This window comes from Hyalella azteca, unplaced genomic scaffold, assembly GCF_000764305.2.
Source record: "Hyalella azteca isolate HAZT.00-mixed unplaced genomic scaffold, Hazt_2.0.2 contig7398, whole genome shotgun sequence".
NCBI classification, from domain to species: Eukaryota; Metazoa; Arthropoda; class Malacostraca; order Amphipoda; family Hyalellidae; genus Hyalella; species Hyalella azteca.
Window position 1 is genome coordinate 135,397 of NW_025937524.1, and position 26,671 is coordinate 162,067.

Below are 26,671 nucleotides of genomic sequence, written 5' to 3' on the forward strand. Positions count from 1 at the left end.
TAACCAGCACGCTGGCAACCTGCTTTCACTGTGTGCGTACCCTAAGAAACAAGTGGAACAAGCCATGATTTCATAAAGTTTGATGGACGAAGATCCCACCTATAAATTTGTCACGACTGAGGAGAAATACATATCATATTATAAACACTGTTCCGTTGTATCTCTCCGGAAATATATTTGTGTGCAACAACTGATATTAGTAGGGGAAATATTATTGATCATCAAAGACAAATTTGTAGATACGAAGAGCTTATTAGCATATAGCTAGAGTACGACTGTCGAAGTAAGCACCTCGCACGCTATTAGCGCCACAACTTTTTACATCGATATGATAGCAGGCACGTTCTCTTATGCGAGTAACTTAAAAGTCGCATTGAAAGTTGGAAGTCGAAGTCACGGCACGCGTAGAATTGTTGCTCATTAACCTATGCGGAATTTGATTACGTTGCAATAATCTATGTAATATTAAAGCTGAGTTGTGTCCAAAATTTAAATCCTCATAACTTATAGAGAAGTAAACGTAAAGTTTGGAATAGCCAGTCAAAAGAATTCGATAAACTCTAAAAATTATTCGTCTGAACGAAAATATTTTCGTTAGCGTAAATGAAGTGAATCACGAACTTAATGAAAGTTAGGGCAAGAATATTCGCTTGAGAATGTTCTTCATGATCCTAAAAATCTGCCCGCGAACCCAGCAAATACTCTAAAACAAATAAATACTAATTGATATAACTTGAAAAAAATCGATGTTAATACTCGAAATAATCATTGATAACTAACTAGATATCATAAACTTTGTTTAAATTGATTTATTTCCTTTTCAAAACCATCCGAAAAACTTTTTTTTTGTGTTACAGAATTGAACAAAATAATTTCATTTATTGAGTTTTTTTTTAAACCATCCGAACAACTTTTTTGCTCAAGAACAGCTTCGGAGAGTGCTATCGTGGACTGGAAATTTCGAACAACTTTACCTTGGATTTTCAGACTTGCGCCCCAACCCAGGAGGGTTTCGACCATGCCAGGTTTGTTGGCTTTCACCGCAATGTGCAGAGCTGTGTAGCCGATCTGCCCAAGATAAAAGTTTTGTTCGCATGTATGAAGTATAACACGATTCCTGATTACCAACCAACAAATTTGATTGGGTAGTTCCAGAAAGTTGGTGCCAAAGTGAAGCCCATATATATGATTATCGAATATTTCAAACATAAGTTTAAATACATATAAATGTATTTGGTTCTCTTTATAACATTCCTAAATGGGAGTGTTATGAATAATTTTTTACACGCCTCATCAAATTGAGATAACAGTGCTTTATATTTACCGATTGCAGCCATGAAAAAAATATAACTCAATACTCACTGCAGTGAGTGACAGAGAGCGCATTTTCTCGTTGACAAAAACGTGAAGTCACGGACGGACAGACGTCTAACACGGACGGACAGACGGGCATGACGAGCACAATAGTGCATTTTATTCCATAAACGAGAAAATGCGCTAAAAACAATTTCCCATCAATAGAAATATTATGCAGATGGTGAAAGTGACAAGTGATCCCTCTTACATTGGTGGGTACATCAACGTGTTCCCCTTTAGCCAGTATGGTGTTCACCACACCGATGTGACCAGCCTGCGCCGCGGTGTGCAGACATCGCGCCCCCTCCTTGTTCGGCATGTGCAGCGGCACTCCTAACATAGTAAGTTATCTTTTGTAATTATAATTTAACATTTAATTTAACTGATTTAACTAATTTTTAATTTAACTGATCATTCAGGTAACAGGTCATTTGTTTTTCTGAATGGCAACTTTCAGTTATGTTCTACCGAATGCCATCTGGATATTTACGTATCCCAATTAATTATGGCAAATTTATAATTGATTTGCATTGAATTTACGACAAACTTTACATGATTAGAAGTGCAAAAAATCTTGGAACTAAACATTTGTTTCGATTAATTCAAAACTTGAAGCGCACAAATGAAATTTTTCTTCATTTACATTCCATTCGTTTGTGTTCATTGTTTCCTCAGCATGATTACCTTTTTTAAGAAAGCTGAGTACGGTGTCGGGGTGGCCGTGCAGAGATGCAATGTGAGCGAGGGTGGATCCGTCCTTTGTTCTCTCCATGACCGAGGCTTTGAACTTGTCGGACAACAGCTCCACGATGGCCGTGTTGCCATGCTCGGCCGCCGTGTGGATGGGAGTTCGTTCTGATCAGCAGATGCAACATGTTTAGACAGCAAAATTTTCTGTTTGCTAAGATTACATTTTACTTTTTATAGGAAGCAAAATGCAATCAAACCCGAAAAAACACCACTTACTGAAACATTATGCATTCGAAGTTGGAAATGAAAATGAAACAACATCAAACAAAAATTAGGCAGGAAAGGAAAATCTTTCCGATCGTAAAGTTCATAAGCCCCAGTCGCGTAAGTAAGAAGATAAATAACCGAAGCCAGGTTGGAAGCTAAAACTTTTCTGCATACTAAGTAACAATTGGAAAAGTAAAACGATAAACAACCAAAATAAGGTTAGGAGGGAAAACTTTCTTGGTATCAAAAGTTCAAATTGCACAACTATAATTGTGTATAACTACCATCGTGTAATGTTGCTCTAACGAACAGCGCTGAATGACACTTAACGCAGCGTCCGATTTATGGACGCTGCGTTGATAATATTGAGTCGATTCATTACTATCCTCGCGTCTCACGATTATTTATGAAAAGAAACTTTTCAATCTCGTGTTTTCTAACAGAATAATTTTGTTTAATAAATGACACATATACCGGTAATTCATTAATAGTTCTTTGTAGTGCTTTGAAACTAATTGTTTATTGTCAAAGGTTTAGCAGCAAATGTTCGTTACTTTTAAAATAGTGACCTCAGCAGAACTGCCCATTGTATTTTTTAACTAAACGACATCTTCAATAAAAGAATATGGGAAAGTTGTTGAATTTTAATGAAGGCTAAAAGAAGCATATATTAATTATTTCGTGCTCTAGAAACGTCACGAGAAAAGGCCGCTGAAGAGAATATAGTAGTCATGGACGATCACCTGAGCCAAGTTGACTTCTGTTATTTGGCACAAAACAGGAGCCGTGGCGAGGTCAGGTCGAGGGGGAAGGGAGGGAGGGGAGGCAGGAGAGGGAGGTCAGGTCGAGAGGGATGAGAGGGGAGGTCTTCAGGTTGGATCGAGGTCACGCAAAACACGGACTTATTATAGATGGTGCCGTAAAATTCTGCACTATTTGCTTGCATTGCTAATATATCTGAAAATTTGGGGTAACGTATCTAAACAAGTTTTGAATCAGTTCAAGAACTTTTCTTGTTAATGAGTCAGTTGTAATCGACATTGATGTTCACATTTCGCATGTGTAGTAAAAATTCATACATGAATTCAAGTGATATTAGAGCTATACGAGCTGCACTGGTGTTGGAGTAAAAAATAACTCTACGAACTGCACTGGTGTTGAAATTAAAAATAACTATACATACGAGCTGCACTGGTGTTGAAGTCAAAAAATAACTATACGAGCTACACTGGTATTGAAGTAAAAAATAACTATACGAGCTGCACTGGTATTGAAGTCAAAAATAACTATACGAGATACACTGGTATCGAAGTTAAAAATAACTATACGAGCTGTACTGGTTTAGAGCCACCACAATATCTACGGGCGACGCTTGATGATGCGTGTACGATGACTGTAATGTTGGGTCGTCGCGTAATCTACTTACCGCGCTTAGCAGATTAAAAAGGTCAAGGTTCCTTAGCAAGTGAATTTGTCTCTTGAAATTGATTTAAAGCGGAAACATGACATTCATAGTGACAATTTTGACCATCGTATCTTGAACTGTTCGAATGACGTATGTTTTCATCGCAACAACATATTCCGATCCCTCATTTGTTAAATTAGAATAGAAAATGAAATCGATCTATTAAAAAGAAATGGGAACTGACGATAGATTTCGAAACTTAGTTTTATGCGATGTTGTGGTTGAAATGCACGACTCACCTTGGTTGTCGACGATGTTTGGGTTCATGTGGATGTTGTTCATCAGGACTCACCCTGGTTGTCGACGATGTTTGGGTTCACATGGATGTGGTTCATCAGGACTCACCCTGGTTGTCCACGATGTTTGGGTTGATGTGGATGAGGTTCATCAGGACTCACCCTGGTTGTCGACGATGTTTGGGTTGACGTGGATGTTGTAGAAGAATTTAGCTGTTGCGTCGTCACCCATTTCAGCCGCCACGTGTAGCGGCGTTTTTCCGGCGGCCTGAAATTGTCGCCATCATGATAATTCCGATTAATTTTTCTAACGAGTCTTCGACAATTCTATTGAACTTCCACATCAAAGCCATGAAAAAATAATGAAATTTAAATCTATTCAATTTCATTATTTTCATTATAATTGAAAGCAAAAATAGAGTATTTAAATGTAAAGATAATTTTCTTTATATTTTCCACATTAATTTCTGATATCATTCGCAATTCAATTGATTTCTTTTGCCTGACGTGCGGCAAGCAGTTGACGCGACCTAAGGTCACGCACATTAGCTGCTTTGTACGAAATCAGGATGTCATTTGGCTAAGTGCAGCGATCGTTACGTGCAGTATTTCCTTGTACTTTGTTTATTACTTAGAGCAGTTCTGGCCTTTAGGAGGTCATCAGCAGTAATAGAGCTCGGAGGTATGTAAGGCTAGGAATTGTGACTCATCTTCTACAGAAGTCTAGTTGATAACTGTTCCTTGACTTTGGTCTTTAGGAGGCCAACAGTAGTTAGGGCTTGGTGATCTTAATTTTATCTATCAACATCAATGTTGGTGATCTATCAACACTGTGATTTCTTGGAAAGCATTCAATAAAAGTCACTCATACAAGGATCAGAGCTATAACAGAGTGTAATTGATACTATACACTGACCAGCGTTGCTCTATCTTTGCTGTATGAGGAACGGGTAAGTGCGCTCTGTACGCGTCATTATCCGAGATAATGTTACCCTATATTGCCAACGAATGCAAATACTGTCTTTATGCTTAGTATTTAATAGTAATCGGATGATTAATTCGTGATTGAAGTCTCTGTACACGCGGCATTAGGGAGTGCATGAGGCATTGTGTCAATAAAATAATGTCACCTTCGCTAGAGGCAATTCGTGACCCCGAGAATAATGGCTGGTCGGAAGCTAGCAGTTTGTCTACACAGGAAGTCGTAACTCTATTTGAGTTAGTTTACCTGGCGCCTGCTCCTCGTGGAGAACGATCAGCCAGAACAAAGACCTGAGGTGGGCCTACCAAAAGTGATTGCTTCCTGCTGGGACAAGAGCTTCAGGGCGCGAGACTATTGACGCTCTTTACCATTGAATAAAGGCACATATCAGGACGATGGTTTGAAATGATAGAGTTAATGAATCTCGTACACATTTTTAGCATATAAAACCTTACTTTAAGGGAAAATTTTTATTGGGGGGGGGGGGGCGGGGGCGCAATCGGTAATCAAGGATGATACCAAAAAAATCCTATAAAAATCTTAGTTTAAACAATATTTGTGCATGATTAATAAATTATCTTCCACTGTGAGTTCATTGGCCTCCTAAGCGCAAATAATTAAAAAAAGCATTGATTACATGATTACAATTAATTTATTTTATATATATAAACGATAAAAGTATATTTTCTCGACCACATCCGGCGATCACACCTACATTTTTAGCGTCGACGATGCTGCCGGCGTCGACCAGGACCCTGGCGAGCTCGGTATCCTTCTTCCAGCAGGCGATGTGGAGCGCCGTGTCTTTGGTCTTCTGGCGACTGTCCCGCACCTGCTCCCTGGCGTGGTGGAACAACAGCTCCTTCACCAGACCTGAGTTGCCTGCCTCGATCGCAGTGAACAGTGGCAGATCTCCTTTCTGTTCATGGGAGAAAAATATGTTTTAACGATCGCAGTTTCTGGCCTCGATCGCAGTGAACAATGGCAGATCTCCTTTCTGTTCATAAGAGAAAAATATGTTTTAAAGATCGCAGTTTCTGGCCTCGATCGCAGTGAACAATGGCAGATCTCCTTTCTGTTTATAGGAGAAAAATATGTTTTAACGATCACTGTTTCTGGCCTCGATCGCAGTGAACAATGGAAGATCTCCTTTCTGTTCATAAGAGAAAATATATGTTTTAACGATCGCCAGTTTCTAATTGGAAATAACAATAGTACGTGGTAATAGCGTTATTAATATTTATTCAGTTTCGTTTGGTGCTTGTCACTTTTTTATACGTGTGGGGAATAACCTTTAGGTATACAAAAATTAATAAAGAAATTACAAAATAAAAAATAATAACGGGGAGAAAAACTTTAAATGCGACAGCGAGTTTCTGATTTCTGATATTAATAGAGGGGACTATCAGCTTTATTGGACATGTACTCATTTTAGTTAGGTATTTTTTCGCGGTGCTATGCAAGTGCTATGCACCCACACGGAGGTAGATCATATGGCATTCAAAACCGATATTGAAATGCTGCGCTATTTACTTAGGAGTTATGATAATTAATTTGGAAATTTTAAAACTTAATACCGTGCATAATAAACTTGAAAATATTAAGGATAAAACTTAATTTTTTAAATCGAAAAAGGAAAATTGTTTCTTCTAGGTAATGTGTTTCTAATAAAAAGAATTTTTTTCAATGAAAACAGCAATAACATTACAGAAGAACACAATATGTGTAACAGTTTTATGGTGTATAATAATAATAATAATAATAATAATTATTATAATAATAATAATAATAATAATAATAATAATAATACTTACGTTATCTTTGACAAGTCTTAGCTCAGGTTTGCCGTACATTAGGATAACTTTCATGAGCGAGACCGCGGCGCCGATGCTGCGACCTGCCACCAGGTGCGCCACCGTCTGTTCTTTAGGCTGCAAAAACATGACAATTTCTCTTTATTTCTGAACGTGGCTGGATGCGAAAAATTCTATTTAAAAACTCGCTAAATTCTTAAGTATAACGTTGAACAGGTTTAGTTTTAGGCAACAGGTATTATTTTCACATATATTCATGCATAGCAACAAGGCACTAGTTCACATATGTGTTCACATAAACTCTGGCTAGTATCTAATTTCAATCATTTAACTAAATTTGTATCACAACACAGACAGAAAGGACATTGAAGCCATCCACGATTATTAACTAAGGCAGACATGTTAGAAACTAAGCTCTCTAAAAAACCAAGGGTCTGGACACTTGGAACATACGAGTATTGACACCTAAAACTGCATGATATATACATACATGTATATATGATGTATTACAATGATATTTAGAAGGACCATGCGTATTTTAACATATTCATGCATGTATGGAACGATATTCTAATGAACGTTGGAGAAAATAAAAACGAACAACCAGTCATTGAAGGCTCAAATATTAAAAGATTATGTCGAAAAATTCATAAGAGACTTAGGCATCTTGCATGTGCAAAGGTTTACAAACTGAATAGACTGATTCATTTTCTTTTAAATTAATTTTTGGAAAGATTATACTAAATCTGCCCGAGTGCTGGACACATTCTAGCAGAAAGTTGAGCATGCATTACACAATAACAGTGATGTCAAATATACACGGCGGTGTCACTCAAGGAAGTGATGCGAAATATTATATATATTACATTACTATAATGAATATATGAATATATATACGCAGTGATGTCACACGAAGACATGGGTGCCAAACATATACAAACAGAACATCAAAAAATGAAATAATGGGCTGTTATTGATTGTTCAATGCACAAGTACAAGCAAACAAAACGTTTAGCACATTACAGAGAAAAACACAAGAGAACACGCATGCTTGTTCTATTATATTATATTCCATACGCAATAAAATCCTCAGACTTCTTACAAAAATATCTATATAAAAAATAATCGTCAAGAACACGATACAAAATTCAAAATAAATGTGTAGATCAAAATCGATGCTGATTCGCCCGGAAGAGTCTGCAAAAATGTTAAAACCGTAGAATAGTAAAAAATATTTGAAGATTCCGAGTCGCTTCACAAGATGAAAGAAAAGTGTTCTGTGTTAAAATGTGTGAGATATTTGAAAATACTCCGCTATTTGATCTTGATTTTGATACAATCAAAAGGAGAAATGCTCAGATTGAGGGGATCAAAACAGGTGCGGAATGTACAAGGTGTCATTTTTTCGTAACGAATTTTCCTAGGATGCAAGTAGCTTGGGTGCATTTTCTAGAAAACTTGAGTTGCATTTGAATTGAAACGTTTACATTTAAATTCATAGAACATTTAAACATATAGATTGTTTAAATTAAGATTCAGTCATCAAATGGTACACGTAGAGGTTCGAACTATCAGTGAACGATCACCGAAGCTACTTGTACCCCAGTGTAATTTAAAGTCAAAATCCGCAATTATATCATGGCTGTTATATGACAGCGAAAAAGCATGGAAATAGATACGCAGTACAGATGCGAGAGGGAAGTAAGGTAAATGAAATGTTTGCACGTTATTGAATACATCATGTTTGCCAGTCTTGGATTTGGGAGGAAGAGGCCTGGAGACGACGTGGTGTTGAGGTCGCTGGGGCAGCGCTCGCTCACAAGCGATGTGAAGTAGCGTTTGTTCGAACGGCTGCGGGAACACACCACTCAGCAACCAATAATTTCATATAAATTTATTAAAGAATCTGTGAGTTTGTTTGGAGGCTATAAACTTATACAGTATATGCAGGAGATGTTCGTTGCACGTTTGTTCGAACGGCTGCGGGAACATACCACTCAGCAACCAATAATTTCATATAAATTTATTAAAGAAACTGTGAGTTTGTTTGGAGGCTATCAACATAAATATACAGGGAATGTTCGTTTCACGTTTGTTCGAACGGCTGCGGGAACACACCACTCAGTAACCAATCATTTCATATCAATTTATTAAAGAATCTGTGAGTTTGTTTGGAGATTGTCAACATAAATATACAGGGGATGTTCGGGTGGATCTCCAGGGTGCTTATAGTTTTGGGCTACTACCTTGACCTGAAATTTTGTATTCAGAGAGAAAAGTTGGGCATGGCAATACAGGGAGGAAACGGTTGGAGCCAAAATTGAAATTTTGGTTTAAATTGGTGACTATATATTGAATTTAAAAGCCAACCATTTTTTCTCAATATTTGAAACTAGAGACGCATGCATGTTGGATGTTTAGAGTATATTTAGGATTTAGAAGGACATTTCATAATTAGAATAAATTTGACTGAATTGTTGTTGACGATCTTCAAGAAAACGGATATAGGTAACGAAATATTGGATAACAGGAATGAGATTTTCAGAAATTATGCAACCCGTTAACGAACACATTATACAACCCATTAGAGAACACATTATGCAACCATTTGCGAACACATTATGCAACCCGTTAGCGAATACATTGATGCTTAAAACAATATTTGAAGAACACAATTAAAAATTTATGTGAAATATTTTATCGCCTTAACGAGCCAATAAATAAGTATTTCGAATGAGTGACAAGGTGATTGTTGGGATAACTCCAAATAGAAACTGTGAATGCACTCTAAGACATATGGTTTTCGTCTTGTGAATATAATATCATACATAAGTTTATGGACTCAATGACGATCGAGGTCCTTATTTCTTTAAACCAATAAAACTTGTAAGGAGCCAGAACAGTTTTTTGCTAACATACAATAGCCGATAGAATAGACTAATCGATGTACAAAAGTTCCATAATATTATTCCTGTTAGAAACAACCCATTATTGGCCAAACTCAAAGTTCTAACGCTCGTCATTACCCAGTCTATGGCCCTGCCATTCCGCATCGTTCACGTTTATGCAGCAGTCTTGCACTGGACATCAAGTGTAGTCTAACATCGCAAATATTTCAGGCGTTGCAAGCCTACTTCGCTATCAACGATGATGTTACAGCCCGCATCAGCTATTCTTATGCTGTTACAACCCCGTATCAGCCATGCATGTGATGCTGAAGCCCGCATCAGCCATAATCCTTATACTACAGTCCGCATCAGCCATGCATTTCGGCAACAGGCCAAGGGCCTATTTTCTTCAATGCCGACACTTTTATTCTATGTGTTTGACGCTGCAATTAACCCCGCATCAGCAACGTTTCTTATCTTGAAGCTTCGTATTGATTATGGAGCCTCAAATCAGCTTTTCTCATTTATATGGCTTGTATAAAACGTGCTAATCAATAACTTTTGGACCTACAACCTTCCCGTTTTCTTCAATACACTAATTTAAGAAATGGTACTTAATCAATATTAATTTGGTCACTTGAAATTGCTCCCACACTCTGTTCACAATCGAATCTGTACCAAGCAACATTAAATCAGTTCTACTGTCCGTCCTCGCCTTAGCCTATGTGGATTTGAAATTCTTTATTATTCAACTTGTGACTCATTCCTCACGTTTCCGGAACCAGTCAAAGACTATAGTATGTGACCCTGCACACCGTATGTTTATGACGCAACGCGCCGCCATCGCTCCCTGCACACCGTATGCTTATGACGCAACGCGCCAGCATCGCTCCCTGCACACCGTATGCTTATGATGCAACGCGCCAGCATCGCTCCCGGCACACCGTATGCTTATGACGCAACGCGCCAGCATCGCTCCCTGCACACCGTATATTTATGACGCAACGCACCAGCATCGCTCCCTGCACACCGTATATTTATGACGCAACGCGCCAGCATCGCTCCCTGCACACCGTATATTTATGACGCAACGCGCCAGCATCGCTCCCTGCACGCCGTATATTTATGACGCAGCGCGCCAGCATCGCTCCCTGCACGCCGTATGTTTATGACGCAATTTTAACGCGCCAGCATCGCTCCCTGCACACCGTATGTTTATGACGCAACGCGCCAGCATCGCACACCGTATATTTATGACGCAACGCGCCAGCATCGCTCGCAATTAACGTATATTGATCACAAGATCCAGCGAACGTCGCGTGCTGCACTGCGATGCAGCGAGGCGGACTCATAGCAGGACAGCTCAGCCCCCCGAGTAAGTCAACTGTATTATGTCCAAGCATGAATCTTTACAAATGAATATTCAGGTTGATTTTCAATGATTTTAATGTCAGTACACTTGATTTAAATATTATTTAACATTGTTGATTCTTGCAAGGTGATATTGTTTGATTTCGGTCTACGTATAAGATTTGTCAGGTCAACCAAGGAATATTTTCTTTCGTCGATTGCTTTGGATTGGATTCTAGTGAATAAGTGCCAGGTTGCGAATCTCATATGAAAAAAGTTCAATTTGCATATTAGCTATAAAATGCGGCAAAACGTTAAAATGATGTAAACTATGAAGGATATTTTTTTCAAATTTTAAGAAATTTCAAATTTTCCAACAAAGTATTCAAGCACATATAGCATCACAAAATTCTGCCGGAGCATGAGGATAAGAACTGTATATATAGTTTATGCTGTCATGAGAAACACTTCATGTTTGCTTTAGAGTGGCCATTATTATGAATTTCATAGCATTCATTAGGAATTGAAAAAAATAAGGCTTTTTACTGTTGAATGACAAGCCTCGTTGACGTTTGTCCTCGCATCAAACTTGGGATATTTAAAAACCGTTTTTAAATTCTTAGTATTCATATTTGGTGTACGATAACTCCGTTATGTACACAGTAAATCTAATTGGTAGATAGAATATAAATGGTTGGCCGTATTTTTTCTTCCAAAACGTAACGATCCTTTAACAACTTGGTAAAAGAAATCTAATTCAAAAAAGGCAAGGTGTGGAGGAGCTACAAGGAGCATCGATCTTCAGTCCGCTAATCAAGTCTGACCTCCTGGAGGTGCGGATAACTGCTTATTGTAACAGCTCTGACGCCACGAACCTGATTGCAGCAATCGCCTGAGCTCACGAGTGTCTTTGCAGCACTAGTAAATGCTAGAGCTACTCCAGCACTAGCACTAGAACGGGCTTCCGATAGGCAGAACAATTGATGGCGGAAATATCTAAATTGTATACAAATATATAAGTCATGGAAGCACGGATGCAGTGCTTAATTAAAGCCCATTGTTCAAAATTATTTATACTCGAAATCCCTCGAATCTTAATATCAGTGTTCCGGGCGTCGAGTTGAATAGCGGGGCTCCTATTACTGAGCCACGACCGGTAATCAAAGGTGCAAACAGCAGAATTAACTCGTTTAATCTCGGGATGTGCCAAAAGATATAAATATTATTATAATAATTTGTGTATTATTTTTAATAAGGTGCTCGTGACGATTCCATTAAGAGCAGCCTTGTCACGGTTAGTTGAAGGCCTGCGGAGGAAGGCCACAAGGAGCGGGGCTCCTAATGCTATAGCGGGGCTCCTAATGCTGAGTCACGACCGGTAATCGAAGGTGCAAACAGCAGAATTAACTCTTTTAATCTCGGGATGTGCCCGAGATTTAAATAATATTTTAATAATTTGTATTGTTTTTAATAAGGTGCTCGTGACGATTCCATTAAGAGCAGCCTTGTCACGGTCAGTTGAAGGCCTGCGGAGGAAGGCCACAAGGCTGCCCCGACTGCGGCTAGCGTGTCCCGGCAGGTCAAGCGATCAATGCTTGGGATTCATATCCAGGCGAGCCGCTCAGGCGACCTGTAGGATCGCGGATTCCTGAAAACATTCCTATTGATTTTGTTGCTCTGCAACGATTCCTTGTAATGCTACGAGGGGCTCAGTCAGCGAACTGCTGAAGTTTCGAAGAATGCGTAACCAAAGAACTTGGAAACGAGAACGATACGTGTAAATTCCTCGGTTGTTAACTATTACATGCAATGCACGATAAAAACGATTCGACTCACACTATACGAAGAAAACCGTAATAAGTACGGCCTTTGGCCATTGCAACGAATTCTTTAACCGCTTACAGAGAGACAGGGTTCACATTAGATACACAGACTTGTGAGATTATTAATGAGTAATGGTGAAAAGGTTACATACCCATACGTATAATAAAATTGAAATTTAATGATTCCTTCTTTTTAAACTAGCTTGATTTTTTCTGAGATTTTAACACTCATTTGTTATTACATGATACTTTTAGAGGTAATCATACTTCGGCCCAAGGTCGTCAACATGGTCTAATGATAAACCTTATCTGCAGTTGGTACCATTAAAATATATCGTAAAAAAGAACTTCTTCATCTTATCTTTTCGTGGTACAGCGCTAATACCTATCATCTACCGCCGTCCTTCATACTCTCTCACCCCTGCCACTACCGTCCTTCATACACACTCACCCCTGCCACTACCCTCCTTCATACATCCTCACCCCTGCCACTACCGTCCTTCATGCACACTCACCCCTGCCACTACCGTCCTTCATACATCCTCTCCCCTGCCACTACCGTCCTTCATATACCCTCACCCCTGCCACTACCGTCCTTCATACACACTCACCCCTGCCACTACCGTCCTTCACACACACTCACCCCTGCCACTACCGTCCTTCACACACACTCACCCTTGCCACTGCCTTCCTTCAAACACCCTCACCTCTGCTCATTCACCTAACTATTGTAGTATCCTTATTACACATTCAATTCAGCCACTGCTTGCATTCATTCCATCACACTCATGGCATAAAATGCAATCATTCCTGCATTCTCTTCCACTGTATTGCACCAGTGAACTTCAACGCTTCCTTTCATAACTCATAGAATTGAATCACTGATGACATTCATTGCATTCATTCATGTCAGTACATTCCACTAGTGACCCTGAATGCGTGACATTCATTGCATTCATTCATGTCACTACAGTATATTCCATTAGTGACCCTGAATGCGCCGTGGTCACTGCGAACTCACCCCTCCAGTAGCGTTGATGTCTGCCCGTCGATGGACGAGCGCCCTGATGGCCTCCTCCCTGCTGTACATCGCAGCCAAGTGCACGGCAGCCCATCCATCCTGCCAGAGCCACAGAGAATCAAATTAAAGTTTGAAATTCAGAAGTAATTATTGAGTTTGAGACTGAATAGCGCCAAGACTTTTAATTTAGAGACGCATTCGAAAACGGTTGATATATTGTCCACATAAGATATATGGGAAATATTGATATATATCCCATATATTGTCCACAATGAATCCAATTAAAAGTCGAAGGAAATAATCAAATCGGATTCGGAATTATATCAAGACTTTTAATTTAGCTACGCATTCGAATAAGGTTGCTGTACCAAGCTATATAGAGGGCGTTTAAGATATTCCATATCGCTGTTGGGCGGAGAACAACCAAATTAAAATGTAAACAGTAGCGCCTGCTATTGAGGAAGATGAGTACGGGACGAAAAGACTATATATCGTTGCCTAGCCGCTGGCTATAAGGCGCTCAGTTTTGGGACTGTTCTTTTGAACAATAATGTTTAAGATTCAGCTAAACACTCTTGCTGGCATGATATTGATTAGAAATTTTCGCATTAATGAAAAGAATTTGCGATGGCGGTATTAGCAAATATTCATGCGTTTCAATTATATGTCAGCGCTATATTTATTTTAAGCGCTACCTGAGGATCGGGATACGGGACTAAGGCGTGAGGGATAAGTATATATAAGACACATCTGTCTAGATAACATATCTTGATATACAGAGTGGTAATACAAGAGTTACGATACAGGTTGAGGCCACGGCGTTGACCGTAAGATCGGAGAACTACAATGACGCAAGTTACATCGCGGAGCGCTTATCAACTACTGTGGGGGACCTTAATAAGGTTCCCAGCCCTTTTCTATACATCGTACCTCCGTGCACCGGGTTCTTGTCCCCGTGATACACATGCTAAGTAATCTGTCGACTCAACGTCTGAAGCAAGCTCTCAGTGACATAGTGGACTCATAGCTAACTAAATCTGCTTGTAAACACACAAGGATTTGTTTCCAAAAACTACTCTGGGACAATATCCGTATTTCCTTTAACAATATCAGTATTTCCTTTATCCGTATTTCCTTTAAAAACGGAAATACATTGAAAACTGGCACGGGGATTTCGGCTGAACGCGGCCGACAGTAAACTAAGATTACTCCATTTAACATTTGTTTTTCCGGTTATACTCCTTTGTTTTTACCATACAAAAGTAACAATCACTTGAAAGATCTATGGGGTAGCGCCAAATCATTGGTGTGAGTTTAGTAAGTTTTCCCTTGGTCCACATTCGAATCCATTTTTTATAATGATCACCAAGTTTAACTTGTAGATAAAATAAACTTGACTGAAAAGTGTACTGACGTATTTTCATTTGACTGGTAAAAACGAACGGCATAAAGAAAACGAACGTGACGTGATATAAAAAAAACTAAGAACAGTTTCAAAACCAGCATGCCTAATTCTATAGAACACAGCTAAAATCAAGCTCAACAGAAATCGAGTTTTAAATTATTCTTCAATGTAATCAAGCATTATTAAACTGGCCAATTGGCTGGAATCTTGTCTATGTTATCTAACCTTAGTCTTAGCGTTGGGATCGCAGCCGAGGTCGATGAGTCTATCGATGATCTGTACGCGGTTGTCCCGCGCGGCGAACAGCAGAGGCGTGTAGCCGCTCGCCTGTTGGCAATTAAAATATTCATTAAATATCCATTAGCAATAATATTTATTCTCCACGTAAAATGAATGAGCTAAATTTTAATTTTTCATTTTTATGGGCTTGTGCATGAATGCCTTAAAAATGTGTACTCATTCATTTCGAGAAATTTCGAGAAGGAAAAATGTTTTAATGCGGATTTTGAGATTTTGTACCAATCCTCCCTTCAGAAAGTGTTGGTCTAGAGACGAATGGAACCATCATAAAGGATTCAGTCATGCACTCACAAACTTAGCAGGAATGAGACGTTTGCTTCTTAAGAACAAGTTTTGGAGCGAAATAGCTACCTTACAGACAGAGAAACGTAATGACGTACGCTTTCCTAATTTTTCATGCTATTCTTGTCATTTTTACTTGACTCTACATCATAATTTTTGCTGCCGATTGTCCTATTGTAACAAAGAAAAACGGAATTTCTTCGCTAGCATTCATTTCAATATGGAAGGAGCAACATTAATGAGAATGTTTCCCCTCAATGTAATCGTTTATTTTCCTCGGCAAGCTGTGTCCCCTCGTTAGTAAACAGGAACGGGAAATTTCCCCTCAGGAGGAATGAGGACGAATATATGACCAAAAATGAAAGAAACGATTACTTTCTTTCAAAAAACATTTTGAGTTACCAAATATTCCTGATGACTTGCAAAGCCAGCCTTACTTCAGAAGGATTACAAACGGAGTCTTGATCGTTCACCGGTGGACTGCCATCCTCTGTGTCATTACAAGTCGAGTCAAGATGATGACTTGGTCTTTATAAAAGCCGGCGTAATTGATGAACAATAATGAAGACATTCGCTTCTCCGCAGTGCGGCGGCGTCCTGTCAGGCTAGGTAGTTAATGCGCTGCACAAATGGCTTCATACTATTGAGCTGCTGGAACTGACGAGAGTAATTTCTTCTCAAGGTTATATGCGAATAAATGTTTTAAGTTCAATAAATTATGGGTTAACGTGGTAAGCTGAGTATTCATGGCCTAAAATAATTGATAGCAATTGCTTGACGTAGGTATGTTATGAAATTCGAATAAATTTCCCTCTTAACAAATACTTCGATTTTTTTCAAGTCGTTGCCATATAACGTATGCTGGTAACGACATATTATGGGAGATATTTTAGACTTAATGTTGTACGTGTCCAAGTTTTGAGACCGGCCGTAAAATTGTCTGAGATTCATGTAGCTGCAGCTTCCCGAATGCTTCAAATGTTAAGTGCATCAAAGCTTAATTTGAAGGAACATTATTGGATCAATTTATTCGCGAACACTATTTCCAAGGCTACTAAGTCCCATTAAAGCCTAACAATTAATTAATGAAAATGTGCAGCAGGCTTTAGCTATAAGTTAGTCATGTATTAGAATTAAATACGTGTCTTCGAAAAATATACAATTCTGTAAGCTTTCGACGATTTCCATTGGAATATAGTGAGATTAAAAATTATTCTTTATTTCGCATGAGGTTAGTGATGTTCGGCCGCGTTTTAATACTCATAAAAAATTATTTTTGTCAATATCTCAACTTTATTTACAATTTTATTATTTGTTGTTGTAAAGCAGTTATGACTTGAGTAAGATATTCATGTACTTTGCTTCAAAATTTTACTTGAACTCAAACATCAACCAGGATGAATGCGTTACACTGTTTTCAACGATTAAAAAACTCGAATTCAAATGAGTTATTTATAAAAATTGTCATTGTCAAATAAAGAATTACCTCGTCAACAAGAGGTCGTAGAGGCGCGTAAGGTTCGAACTTAGTGCTCGGCAACCTGATTTGTTCCAGAATTCTGATGGCGTGGTCGATAGCTGGCCAATCCCCTTTGAGTGCCAAAGGCATTATGCGAGCGGTTTGTCGTTCTACCTCCAGCAGGATATCATCATCGAAGATGGTGGATCCATCATCGTCAAGATCATCATCAGAGTCACCATCTCCATAATCAGGCACCGATCCGATCGTAGAAACTCTTGATCGAGCCGACATATCAGGGGCTCTTGATGTCCTACTAAATGCAGATGCATCAGTTGGTCTCCCAGTACCGCGGCCTCTGGCTGGACTAACATCCCTAGATCGAGATGCACCAACTTTGGGGTTTACTGGAAGCAAGGAACCTGCCCCTCTTCCTCCTCTACCTCCTACAGTTCCTCTGCCTCTCGCTCGTCCTCTACCTCTTCCGCGCTTCCCAATGAGAGTATTGAGGTACGGATGCTGCGGTTTATTCTTGAAAGCTGCTTCGTCTTGGTCAGCTGGAGCTCGGGATGAGCTTTTGTCTCTCGGTGTCTTGGACACATTCTCTGGCACTGCAGATCCTTCAGGGCTTTCTTGCAGTAAAGGTGTGCTATCGTCCACATAGTCTTCACGCTTCGGTAAAGATTTAATTTCGAAGTTAGAGGCATTATCAAGATTCTGATCTATTTTTTCACCGGCATCAGCTGCCTGCTTCTGTCTCTTATTTGCTAAATTACCGCCTTCGACTTCAAAGAATGGATCGCGAAGTGTAGGATCAATGCTTCGTGGCCTTCGACTAGATTTTGATGCAGAATCTCTGGGTAAATTCTGCATATTCGATGAATATTTTAGTTGTTCTGGCAAGTGAAGCGTTTCTGCACTGCCAACAGTTCGATCACTGCCGCTAGCTGGCTTTGATTTCGGTAAAATATCTTCGAACGCACTGAATGGCTTTTTAAGAACCTCATCTAGAATTTGACGACTCTTCGCGGAAGATATTTTGGAAAAATCTCCAAAAGATTGACCGGCAAGTGCACCGCCAATTAGATAATCGTCTGGCTCCAATTCACTTCCGGGGTTAATTTGGGAATAGGCGGTATTTGAATCGTCAACTTTATTCCGTGGACTTGGTTCGGTAGAATCGGCAGCAGTCCTCGCAGCAATGCTCATCGCCACTGACCGAAATTTGTCCAATCGACTCTGCCTCACCACAAGTTTTTGACTTGCCGCTTGAATTGGATCAGAAGCAGGCAAATTCATACCAGTCTGGGAGTCGTCATCTTTAGTGAATTCTTCGTCACTACTACCCGTCTGGTAGTGAGGAGGTGTGGCCGCTCGCGACTCATAGACGCTCGTCAATCCCGACCCTCCAGGATCTTCGAGAATTCCCAGAGATGTTGTTGCCGAACGATAAGTGTCGGCGCTTTCCCGTCCTCTGGGACCATTTTTTGGCTGCTTGGAGGAGCTGGAAGCCCTACTTGGATTTGACTTGCTAGCTCCAAAACTTGTTTTCTCTGAGCTTGAAGAACCAAATTCGCTGTCATAATTTTTTTTGGCCGTTGCTGGTCTTGTCGCTGGTGCAGATAGAGTGTCTGAGTTCGCTTCTCGCGACATTGTGGCAGATCCAGCACCTTCTGAGGTGCCTGAAAGCACGCTGCTTACAGTTTCTGATTGCAGCGCTGAGGCATCGGAAGTGATATTTGCATCCTCTTGGACATATTCTGGCCTGTGAGCATCTTCATCTTGTGTAGTTTCTTCCTTTGAGATTGATATCTCTGTTTCATTTTCCCGACTATTCTCTTCTGGATTATGAGATGTATTTGCTCCACTCCCTGTTGGTTTTTGTGTCTCAGGGAGAGTAAAATCTGGCTCTGGCTTGTCTTCAACCTCAGCCTCCTTATCACGAGTCCCTGCAGATCTCGTTTTTACATGAAGCTGATTTCCAGACCGGTCATTGCTTTCTTGTTCCTCTTCTTCATCTCCTCTGTTGTCTCGAGATGCATCTTCTGATTGTAGATTTTTCCTATACATTCTGCGCTCTTATATTAAATTTATTTTTTCACTCTCACTGCTTGGCCCTAGTCATGAACTAAACGACGTATTTCTCTGCATAAAAAAATCACATTGTTTTCATATGCTAAAATTAAAAATTCAATGTTCCAATGAAATCGAAAATTTTACAGGTAACCTACGGCTTGCAACGCACAAATCAAATGCTCATCATTAGTTCCAGCGACGCAGGTTCAGATAAGACGCTCGAACGGTTGTCTTCCGCGCTGCGGTGGCTACTTTGATACTGACCTGTCCAGGTCACGCCTGCGGACTTACTGGTCACAGCGAACTCTTGGGTCAGCCAATCATCATCCAAAGATTGTGCGTGATGTGATTCACGCTGAGGGGTCTGAAGATTCGAGAAAATAAAAACTTACGAGATACCATGTATAAACTTGTCAGACTGTTTTCTCTATGCATTGTTTGCCAACTTAGCTGTACATGCCAATATGTTACCACTATGAAATCATATGAATGGTAGTTGGTCTAATGTTGAGGACATATTATTATTCTTTAAACGCCGAGACGACACTACAGCGTGAGACGCGACTTATCATTAAAATCCCTTCATTCATTAAATGTAATTTTTTTATTTTGCAATTTCTGAAAAAGAAATAGCAAAATGAAGTGTGTCCAAATAAAATTGGAAATGTATTTAAATTAAATTTATCTCAAATACGCTGTACGCTTAATAAAGTCATTGTTTGAAGATAAGAACGAAGATAAGAGGATAAGATTGATGGGTGAGAACGCGTACAGTTTTTTCGTTTCAAATAATTTTCTTGTCAATAAAGTTTCAATCTCTTTGGTGTATATTTACCGGTCCGACATGTCGTACTGCTAATTTTATTCATATCCTAAACCTAAAAAAATTAGGAATCGATTATGATAATGGTATATGAAATATTTTCAATGAAGATATGGTGATTTTAATTGACATTTTCCTTGCTTTCATATTTTTGGGTAAAAGTGATTTGACCAGTTTGGTGATATAAATACTTTATTTTTCCGGTAGTGCGGATTGATTTGAGAGTATATAACCTGCTTCTTGCTTCAGTCACTCTCAGTGCTGGGAGTACGGGCTGTACGGCCGTGCACCACCAATTTTGTGCACCAATAAGCCCTGAATAGAACGCCTTGGATTTCTCCGGAGTCCGGACATCCACCAATCAACCGTGAACCACTCGGCTTTGTCTTCCTCCGGCCTCGTATTGAACCTGCCGCGTACCACCAGGCCGCGGATCGAATCTGACTTCCGGGCATCGTTAAATTACGTAATTTTACGTTCACCGCATCTGAAGTTAGATTTCACTGTTTCAGATGGCATAGTTGAATAGTTCTGTTCCAAAATTTATCGTCCTTCGACAAGTGGCCGTTCAGCCGAGGGCTGGTTCGACCCACTGTCTAGATACGGACGGCTTGAAGTGTTGAAGATGAAGGCTACGTTCCGCAAGGCAGAAATCATCATGGTCCATTACATCCATGATCCAGGGCAGTGGTGACTAGTGGTCTTCAGCAGGCGACCCCTCAGCCTCAGTGCTTGACAAATTAGACTAATTAGTCGTTTGACGTCGCTCGTTGAAGCTAGTACTGTGGCAGTGTGGCGTGGCCGCCGTGGCGGACGGCCCTGCACTAGCGCGTGACTAGCCCACTAAGCCCAAGCTCTCGTGCTTATTCGTGCAAGTACTGAAGTACATATTAACCCTTTACTGCCCAAATTATTTTTATGCAGCGAGTAAATGTTTTGATCATGAATTTATGTTGTTTCTGACTCAAGGGAAGGCAATATAAGAAGAAATCACCAAATATATTTGTATGTATACTAGTATGGAATATATCTACTTGGCGAGCCGCGACTGAATTTTTCGAGCCGTGGTTTTATGGATTTGCCAGCCGTGATTCCATTTCTACAGGAAGTTGAAAATTTTATGAAATGACATGTTTGCGAAGTGCAAACCGCGATTTTTTAATCAAACAAAAATTTATGACATTCAAGACGCGAGATTTCATACCTACTGAAATTATATGATATTAGAGCCGTGATATTTCAGACAAAAATAGGACTTTTCCAGACTAGTATGTATATAGATACATAAACGCAACTTTATGATCCACTTGGGCTTCTGAAAGAAAAATCTACACTGGCTTTCAAAATACACTTGGGCAAATGAATAGAATCAATTGACTAGAATAAAATAAAACATCTCTAAAACTTAATAAAATACAGCAGAATACTTCACAACCTACATATATCTAAATACATGTTCAAAAGCATTTATTCTTGGTGAAATTTTTTGAAGCAGTTGCGAGATTGTTCAAAGCACAAGTGGACATTACATTTGTGACAGAACACTAAAACACATGCTTTGCATCCAGGCATTTTGCATGTTGCTCTTTCTGCAGCATAGTCAGGAAGATGAGATGATCAATACGATCCAGTCGGACATCATCTTCAGGAATGGGCTTAGTTGCTTTACCTTTTCTTTTTCTTTACCTTTACCTTTTTTCTTTTCCTTGTAAGCTTTTGCTACAGACGAGGGGCGGCCTTGCCAAGGAGTCATTTGCTTACCACTTACCAGCCATCATGAGTGATTTTGAGAGTCTCAATTTGAACTGCGACAGTGAATCTTGTTTCCTGTTTGGTATCTCAGCTTTATCCGCAGCCCTTTGGTAAAGCAACCAGGAGTTTATCCACTATGCAGAGAGTGGATGAATATAGCAAGATCTTTGGCGACGCTTCAGTAGCCAAATTTTCGCCTTCAGAAGATATTGCCGACACATTTAGATTGAAATTCTTGCATTTAATATATTTCTCAGTCTTCGGCCAACTATTTAGAAAAAAGTAAGGTTTCCGGTATGTTGGATGGATTACGATGCAGCAAAACTTGTCCGGAAATCAGTTGCGATGAGTTCCCGCAAAAATGTAAACAACATTTTTTCGATTGCGTAGTTTCGGTCACATTAGAGTGGTCAGACTGCTTTATTACATGTTCAGTTAACACTTACTGTACAATCGGACTGTTTTTAGGGTAAAATTAGTTATGTGGGGTAACACGTGCCTGCAACCTTTTAAATACGTTTGTGGCTTGTAAATAGTTCGTCATTACTCAGCGTAAATGGCTTTTCATTAAAAATTACCCGGCGACGCATCTTTAAAATGGCCGGCGACGCTTTGGGCTTAAAAATCCATATATTGGCGACGCTGCATCCACCCTCTGCATAGTGGGAGTTTATCACCGCCATGTCCATCATATGGAAAACTAATCGCATGTAGTACCTTTTTGAACAAAAAGACATCATGTAGTATGAAAGGAATTGATCATGTAGGTCTACTCCTCCCATGTGGTCATTGTAGATTCTAACAATATGAGGGATGGGGACATCTACATACTCTTTCGCTTTCTTATTGTACTTGTTTGCTTGTTCAATTGGAGCAGATGAAGAGAAAGAAGAAGCTAAACAGACAGCACGATTGTCGTACCACTTGATGGCTGTCACAGTTGTACCTCCGCTTTTTGTTTCATGTTCATCAAAAGTTCCTCATCCTGCAAGAGCCAGTTTCTTGTCATCCTTGAATGATAAACCAGGGATTCTGCGTGCCTGAATTGTGCCACAAACCCATATTGCTCTTGTTGCCAAATGCTCAATCAAAGGTATGGACGTGAACCAGTTGTCTATGTAGAGTTTATGGTTTTTATTTTCAGGTATTGATTTTGCTAGGATCAGAACAGCGTTAGCACTGGCTCCAAGATCCAGTACCCCTTCTCTGTTTACTGGTTGCAATTTACCATGATAGGGGAAAAAGTCATATATCATTCCCTTATGGTCTGCAAGGACAAACAGTTTGTACCCCCACTTGATAGGCTTTTTAGGAATATACTGCTTCAGTCATGAAGCCCCTTTGAAGGGAACCATCTGCTCATCAATTGACAAATGTTCAGTCATAGGGATTTGCTTGAATTGCTGACGAAGGTGATCCAACAGTAGTCTTACTTTAGCAATCTTGTCATTTCTGTCGATAGATTCATTATCTACCAAATGGAAACATCTTTTGATGTCCTCCCATCTTTGCCTGCTCATGACTGCCCCAATCGCTTCAGTGAGACACTCTGATGACCAATGTTGACGGGTGGAGCCAATCCTGGTCAAAGACATCCTCAAGGAAATGCTGATCCATTGCTCCAATTCTTCTCTCGAAAGACTCAAAGGTTTATTAGGGTTTTTCTGTACTGCATATATATTGCATTGGTGGACAATTTGGTCCAAAAAATCATCTGAGAAAAACCCTTTGAAGTAGGTCATGGGTGACAGACTTTCATCATCTTCATCTATTGATAGGTATGTCCAAAAGAGGAGGAGTTTCTTTTGGAGGTTGATTTCCTGTTACAGAATTCCAGGTATAATTAGATTTTCGTTTTTTCCTCTTTGGTCTTTCCATTTGTGGATCATTATTGTTTCCGCCTACGTCATCAATATGCAAGACTACAGTTTCTTCTTCATCATGGATTGCATCCTCATCATCAGATAGAATAGATATATAAGTAGGATCTTCTATGTCGTCATCTTCAGATAGATCCAACCCATCTGATTCACTGTCAAAATCTTCTGATACTATCATTCTCTCCATGCGTTTTTCTCTCAATACAATGGGTTTTGCTGCTTTGGAATAAAACATACTAGCAGGTAGTATGTTGCGCGATGATCCTGAAAAAATAACTACAATGAACAAACAGTCAAAAACAATATCTCTTTCGTGGAGGGAATGAAGGGATAAAAGCGATTATTCTGTATGAAGTTTTCCTGATAACATGTTAAAAATGTGAAAATTATAAAATATTATCTTTCACATGACAAAAATATCGCTGTTCATTCAAAAATTGTAAATTTAAAAATTTGTACATAATTTTATCCAGCTTCAACGCCCAGATGTACTTTCAAATCCACAATCGTTCATGGCACCTTGAGCCCAACTGGATTTCTAAATCCACCCAATAAATACTGATGGAATGAGAGCAATGTCACCTCAATATCTGATGTATGCAATTCTTTTCTTTCTTTATATATCAGTGAAGATGCACAAATTATTTTGAAACATTTTCTCACCTGGTTTATCCTCCATTGCACGTCAAATCAGGGACATTTACAAGTGCAGCATTGCATATCATAACGCCACGGAAGTTGGCGGGCAACTGACGAACGAATGTAAACAAACCGCTCATTCACTTGCTGAGCTTTGCATAGCAGTGTAATCTGAAGGCCAGTTGGGCTGCTGAGCCATATGAGTGAGAAATATTCCCTATACAAGTGTTTTTTTGAAAGGCGACTTGAAAGTCCGATTTGGCGGTAAAGGGTTAAGGCCCTGATTGAAAGCCGAGAGGCTTCGAACAGGCTCGGCTCTTCCCTAAGCGTTTCTTCGCTAATTAGGATAGACTTTAATCCACTCGCAAATGAGATGGCGATATGGATTTTTCCATACTTACCCAGCTATTTATTTATAAGCGTCGACCAGTAACAAAAAATATGTAAACTTTGTATTAAAAGAGTTTAATGAGAGGAAATTTCAAGAAACTTTGAATATTATTGTCCATCAAGTCTGCAAATTTTACACTTTTTCAAGATATAAACGGGTTGTAATTTTTATTGTCAATTGAATGGTATATTCGGCATTCCTTGGTCAGCTTCCATGTTATAGATATTTTCCACCAAAAAATATTTATGATCGAGTCTGCTGATACGCGGAGGGAAAATCCCGCATACTAGCTGCTCAAATGGAGATGTTGTGCAATGTTTGAGGGGAAAGAGACGTCGTAAATTACTCCAACTGTCAGTTCACAATGGGTGACATGGTAAAGGCGAAGTCAATGAGGGGCGAAGAATAAGACGTGGCCAGTGGTCGGCCTATCCAATTAGTTATAGCCGACCGTTGGCCATTTCTCGGCCACCTGAAAGCGACCAGTTACCGCGAAGAAGGTTCTGGCTAGGATATCATATTACAAAGAGTACAAGCTCGAGGGTAGCGACTGGCTGAGCTTTGGGCAGATCAAGGATTTTACACGATGGTCGCGAAAACCTCGCTCTCAGACTTCGCTGCATTTTGACTACAAGCCTTAATGGTCGTTCTGTGGCTTCAAGTCCACCCATTGTGAAGACGTGGACATACTGTAAAGAGAAGCTGTGTTCAGGGACATTTAACAATATTCTATAGTATAAACTATAGGTAGGCACTAGGCCACACTCAGGATTATGTATGTTTTCAGGGAATTTTCCTGCGCATTTTGACTTTTTTTAAGTTATTGCTGCGCACAGTTGGCACAACTTCTGGCCATCCCCACTTGCGCGTGCAAGTGTCTGCGCAGGCCGCAGTGCGCACATACATTTTGTCGAGGGAAATAGACAGAAAACGTATAATACTCAAGTCAATATGCATTTCATTATCCATCAATAATCTATGATTTTCCTTGATATGGAAATTTCGTGAAAGTAAAAATCTAGAAATTTATTGTCAAAGAAATTTTCTACAAATTTCTTATACGAACTTACAAACATCGTTTGTTTACCTTCCGTAGAACAAACCCATTTCTCCAGCGTGCAGGATGTTGGGAACGTAACGTATTCCTGACATTGACATTCGGGTTTGTACTTTGTAGGTACTATTTGCCAACGTCAGTCCTTTGTTAGAAGGAACAAATCTCAAGCCATGTGGATTGTTTCCTTCTACTATTCAGTTTTGTAATTAATTTCCAACCGAATTGTGATGTATGAATAATGAATAATTATTCATAACATTGCTGACTCTTAGAACCTGAGTTAACTGGTTAGAAATCCAGTCAATGTGATGCAGATATTTGTTCGTGTGTGATAGCGTTGCCGCACATTCATTTTTATACAACTTTTGGAGCACGGCGCAGGCTGGCGCACGGTGCACTTTTTTACTGGCATATTACAGCGCACGGCGCATATTGATGCAATGATAATATAAATTCCCGCTCACCTGGCACATCTTCCTGACCGTGGTAGCCTGGTAGGTAGGTAGGCCAATGTCTGAGGCTATGTGCACAAAAAAATTTTTCCTTTGACTGTAATGAAAATTACACCACTGAAAAGAGAAAAAAATTAGAAAAATATCAGATAAGTATGAGTGGAGTAGGTCAAAAAGTGAAAAAAGCCATGAATTTTTTCATTTTTTCAACTTCACTTCAAAAATGGACCAACTTCTGTCTCCTTTTTTTTTTGAAAAGATCA

The 26,671-nt window shown here is 39.5% G+C and overlaps 2 protein-coding genes across 2 annotated transcripts in view; both read right to left on the bottom strand.

Annotated features, from left to right (window-relative positions):
- LOC108673131 (serine/threonine-protein phosphatase 6 regulatory ankyrin repeat subunit C) overlaps positions 1-17,497 on the bottom strand; it is a 42,792-nt gene extending 25,295 nt beyond the window's left edge. The window contains exons 1-9 of the mRNA XM_047881230.1: positions 17,366-17,497; positions 15,523-15,624; positions 13,893-13,991; positions 6,811-6,927; positions 5,712-5,915; positions 4,177-4,282; positions 2,041-2,211; positions 1,565-1,689; positions 975-1,068 (exon numbers count right to left, since the gene is read on the bottom strand). Of these exons, the coding sequence (XP_047737186.1) occupies positions 975-1,068; positions 1,565-1,689; positions 2,041-2,211; positions 4,177-4,282; positions 5,712-5,915; positions 6,811-6,927; positions 13,893-13,991; positions 15,523-15,624; positions 17,366-17,488 (1,141 nt within the window). The 5' untranslated portion in view covers positions 17,489-17,497. The remainder of the gene's footprint in view (positions 1-974; positions 1,069-1,564; positions 1,690-2,040; positions 2,212-4,176; positions 4,283-5,711; positions 5,916-6,810; positions 6,928-13,892; positions 13,992-15,522; positions 15,625-17,365) is intronic.
- Positions 17,498-23,753: 6,256 nt separating this feature from the next.
- LOC108673132 lies at positions 23,754-24,579 on the bottom strand. Its single transcript, XM_018160915.1, has 2 exons — positions 24,533-24,579; positions 23,754-24,133 (listed from the first exon to the last, which is right to left on the bottom strand). The coding sequence occupies exons 1-2, from the start codon at positions 24,546-24,548 to the stop codon at positions 23,754-23,756; spliced, it is 396 nt and encodes a 131-aa protein (XP_018016404.1). The 5' UTR covers positions 24,549-24,579.
- Positions 24,580-26,671: the final 2,092 nt, after the last annotated feature.